The 5,000-nt window shown below is 28.6% G+C and overlaps 1 protein-coding gene across 1 annotated transcript in view; it reads left to right on the top strand.

Moving 5' to 3' along the window:
- Positions 1–5,000, top strand: part of LOC136080229 (fibrillin-1-like) — a 67,413-nt gene that overhangs the window by 36,696 nt on the left and 25,717 nt on the right. Inside the window, 1 exon segment of the mRNA XM_065796843.1 lies at positions 4,332–4,457. Coding sequence (XP_065652915.1) covers positions 4,332–4,457 — 126 coding nt within the window.

Raw genomic sequence — 5,000 nt, 5'->3', positions numbered from 1 at the left:
GACTATTAAGCCAAACTAAACAGGTGCATAGACACACCTTATTTATGCAAGTTGCATACCTAATATTAAGATATTACCTTTATATACATACATTAAACTCTATAATTAGCCTTGATCGGCCTTTACCGATGGCACATCACTAATATATATATAAGGGATATGACAATTTTTAAAGACCCTATCCCCATGTTATTTTTTGTGGATTTTTAATGCAAAGATCAAGAAAAATCCAATGGCAAGTGTAAACATTAAAAAAATCTCACCTCCTTATTCAAATTTATAAAAATATATACAATTATACATTGTACAAAATGGGTTTTTTTAATCAGAAATACAAACATACAGGTTTTAGTGTTCATTTGTCAAAAGAAATTTAATGTTAATTTTTTCAATGCTTTTGCACAATGGAAGTAAATCCTGCAGAACTTTAATTGCACGTTCAGCACAAATCTTTGACCTTTGAGTTGGGATTGGAGTCAGCTCAACCGACCAAAAAGTCCTTAAAGTCTTTATTGCTATTAAGTGATCTTTGCAAACGGCTGCCAAATTATTGTAGTTATCCTGATTATAAACCTGACCAGAAAACCAGATGTCACTCCACGTGCCACTAATAAAGTCACATGATGACTGACCTTCAGCTGACTGTCGAAATTCTGGAAGTAAAATATAAGCTAGCAAAGCAAAGATTGCTCGGCTATTCCATCTTGCATTGCTTATATTTGGCAAAGTTCTGAAATTTACTTTAGGGAAGCATCCTGTTTTCTTAAACTGTCTGTAACAAGTAATCAAGTGATGAAGGAAAGCCATTTCATCTCTACAAACAATTTCTTCTTCCTTCAGAGCATCTCCAGAATTGTCAAAAGATGCTTTTAGTTGCTGGTACTCTTCTGTTATTCTGCTGATGAACCAATAATTGAAATTAGGCGAGGTTGTTGCTGCTTCAAAATAATCATTCATCACATGTTTTAGTAATGTATCAAGAACATGATGCTGGCATCCAATATAAAGAAGTTTGTCTATTCCAAGCTTAACAAAATGCTTCTGTAGTAGTGTGACTGTCCCAACAGATTTTTCTGTATTTGCAGAGGTTGTATCAGAAATTATTAACTTAATTGCAGGCCATAGCTCATATTCATCAAGCATAGTTTTTATTCCATTGAATATTGTTTCACCTTTTCCATTGATCAGTGCAAGAACTGCTAGTTTAACTTCTCTATTTTCATTTTTTTGAACTACAACCTGGTACTCTGTATTCTTTATGTGCTTCCCATCAAAGTGCAAGCTCCAGTTTTCGTTTCTTAGAGTTTCAATAAAATGTTCTTTTAATTTTTCTCCTGCTTTCATCGTAGCTTTGTAAACACCACTTTGACTTGGAGTTGGAATAGAAATTCCATCTTTTGCAAGAGTTTTGCAGACTGTGTGTGCAAAACTCTTGCAACTCAGTTTTGCTTTTGTCACCAAGTTTATTGCATAATCAGTTTTTTGTCTTTTACATGTTGTTGGAGCCTCTGAATCTTGAGAACCACTGTCAGAATCTTGTTTTTCTTCTTCAGTGCTAAAATGTTCTTCATCTTCACCGCTTAAATCATCCTTAGTATCTTGACTGACTTTTTGCTTAATCAACTTTAGTTTTCTAGGATGAACTCCTTGTGTATCTTCAATTATGGTGCAGTAGCCAGCTCTACCATTTGTTGACATCTGAAGCATTCTCCATTTTCATCAGTTACGTTAAACAAGTTGGTAAAGTCTTGTGTTCCTAGTTTTCTGCTGTTTTTTTCATACTTGTTTAGTACATTCTCAATTTTTCTTTCCACTGTAGATTTGCCTTTTTGAATTGGAAGATTCAGTTTTTTCCATAAGATTTTTACTTCTTTGACCACTATCACAACTCTCTCCTGTCTACTTTTCACATTTGCAGCCAAACACTTAAATCTGTCCAGGATATGCTGTTCTGTTGGCATTTTGTTCATTTGATCAAGACTGTCAGCAATCTTTGCATACTTTTTTGAATTCTTGGCTGTTTCAAACCTCACCAAATTTGATTCCCATAGTTTCTTATTCAAATCTGAAGGAAGACTATTTTTAGACATCTTAACTATAGTCTTGTCGAATTAAAATTTGAGTGTAAATTTAATTATTTACAAATAAACAAATTTTATGAGTTTAGGTTATCAAAAGAAGTTTATAAAATATCAAAAGTCAGGTGATGATAACAAATATAATATATAATATGAAAGATTATGTAATAAGAATGCATACATTTAGCAAATTCACACCAGCAATAAACTGAAGCTGTGATACCTTAAACTGTACTGTATCTAACAATAGATACACTATGTGTCATAAAAAAACATGCCACTGAACTTATTGCAATAACTTAGCTCATTGTGAACCGATTTTAAAAATGGTGTCTTCTTCAAGTAGAGAACAAGAACAATACTTGACTAATATAAGATATTACTTTTTAAGTTCTTTTTTATTGTCTCAACCTAGAATTTTTAAACTAATTTTAACTTCTATATAAGAAATCAGACAATTTTTCTGTTGTTGAAGTTTGGAGTGTTTGTGTACAGTCAGTTTTTAGAATTGGGTCGCCATCAGACGAATGTTTTTCTGCAATTCAATTCTTAACAAAACCTGAAATTTTGTTAGGCATCAGACCAAATTTGACAAAGTTATGGTAGAAAGTTTAGTGGCATGTTTTTTTTTGACTCATAGTGTAGATGGGAGAAAACAGTTTTCAGCTTAGGGGGTGAACTTTTTTAAGATTTAACACTTTCAAATGGTATTTCCAGTTTTAAAATGTAATTTCTCCACTCATAGTGGCATGGGGAACCAAAAATTGCCAAAAAAAATTTTTAGTCATACCTCTAATATATATATATATATATATATATATATGTATATATATATATATATATATATATATATATATATATATATATATATATATATATATGTATATATATATATATATATATATATATATATATATATATATATATATATATATTATGTATGTATTTAAGAATGAATAATTTAAATTCATTGTGATCTAAGGTTTTAGCCCTTTCATGTGAGGCCAATCAGTTTATAAATTTTTTTATTACTGCTTTGAACTAAGTTTTTAAATTTATTGCATGCATTATTGCATGAACACAAAACATAAATTTCAAACAAAGTTGAAAAAAAAATTATTAGGTGGACAGCATAGGGTGGCAAAAGGTACAAAAGCGTATACTTAAGACGAAAAAATTTAAAAATTTTAACACTAAAAATGAAAAACACTATGCCAAACAGCAACAAACTTATTTGGGTAGACATAAAACGAGATAAATTATTCATCTATTTATTACATTGGCAGTAAAAACTTATGGAAAAATAAAAAGATTTAAATAAAAATAAAAGTGAATAATAAGTAAAGTTAAATGAACAAATGTTTTTAGTTAAATACAGCAATTATTATATACTATAATATTATTATGAAAATAATATACTAAATATTTTTATTAAAATGATAAAATAAAAACTTCAATCATTTATAAAAAAAAGTTTTTAAGTAAAATGAAAGTAATCTATACTAATTATTTTATTAATATAAAAGGAAAGAAATTAAAATAAAGAAAAATTCTTCATTACATCTAGTGTTCAATATTTATAAATTATGCCTCAGAAAGGAATATAGTTACCATTTTTATGTAGTTAATGATTAGTTAAATCAATATTAGTTACTTGATATTCGGATTTATATCTACATCTTGTATTTAATTTTTTTTTTTTGTATTTTAGAAAGTCATCTTTGTAATTCCGACATTCTGTTAGTAAAAGGAAAACTTATTGGCCTGATACCAAAACTAGATGAGGAGTTTTTGGTTTCCTTTGTTGTCTATCCAAATAAGTTTGTTGCTGGTTGGCATAGTGTTTTTAATTTTTAGTGTTAACATTTTTAAATTTTTTCGTCTAAAGTATACGTTTTTGTACCTTTTGCCACCCTATGCTGTCCACCTAATAATTTTTTTTTCAATTTTGTTTGAAATTTATGTTTTGTGTTCTCGGGTATTGCATGCAATAAATTTAAAAACTTAGTTCAAAGCAGTAATAAAAAAATTTATAAACTGATTGTTTTCACATAAAAGGACTAAAACTTTAGATCACAAATATTTTTTTAAGTTTCGGTCATCATTTGACATATGTATGAACATACACAAGTTTAGATTTTGTTATAAGTTTAAATGATTGATGTTGTAACATGCTGTTTCCATAATTTATGTGGCTTATAATTGTCGTATTCAAATTAAAGTTATTTCATGTTACATTTCAATTGTTTTCAGATATTGATGAATGCGCAAACTTGACTGATTACTGTAAATGGGAAAACAGTGATTGTGTGAACACCAATGGAAGTTACTATTGCACTTGCAAGTCTGGTTGGATATTTGAAAACAACGGTTGCGTTGGTCAGTTTTTTGTAATGTTTTTAAATTTTGTTTAACCATATTATTTTTAGCATTTTATTTTATGGTTAGTCACTAGGCCCTCTACATCAGATAATTAAATTTTCATAATATTATTTTTAGGGTATACAGTAAAATTAAATTTGGTAAAGTTGTACAGGGCTCGAATTAACGCAAAAAAGTCTAATCGTAAAAACATTTTGTCCCTATCCCCTTCATACCTTATACATCTTTGCGGTAATGAGGGGGGGGGAGTTGCATTAGAATAACATCTTTTGTACATAATTAATATTTTTTAAACACATTATTTCTCATATTTGAATGTTGTCTTATAATTTTCTTTTTTGGCAGAGTTTAAAATTGCGTAAGTTACCGTTATAATTTACAGCTTAAGTTATAATTTAAAGTTTAAGTTGCAGTTATATTTTAATGAGCAAATAACGTATTTAATCCTATGAAGATATTTCTTTTAGTAATTGTTTTTACTTAACACGATACTTAAAAAGTAAAAGTAAAAAAGTAAGAGTAAAAAGCAAACATTGCAAT

The sequence above is a fragment of the Hydra vulgaris genome, chromosome 05 (assembly GCF_038396675.1).
Source record: "Hydra vulgaris chromosome 05, alternate assembly HydraT2T_AEP".
Classification (NCBI taxonomy): domain Eukaryota; kingdom Metazoa; phylum Cnidaria; class Hydrozoa; order Anthoathecata; family Hydridae; genus Hydra; species Hydra vulgaris.
Note: the sequence above shows the minus strand (reverse complement) of the source record. Positions and strands in the feature narration are given on the sequence as shown.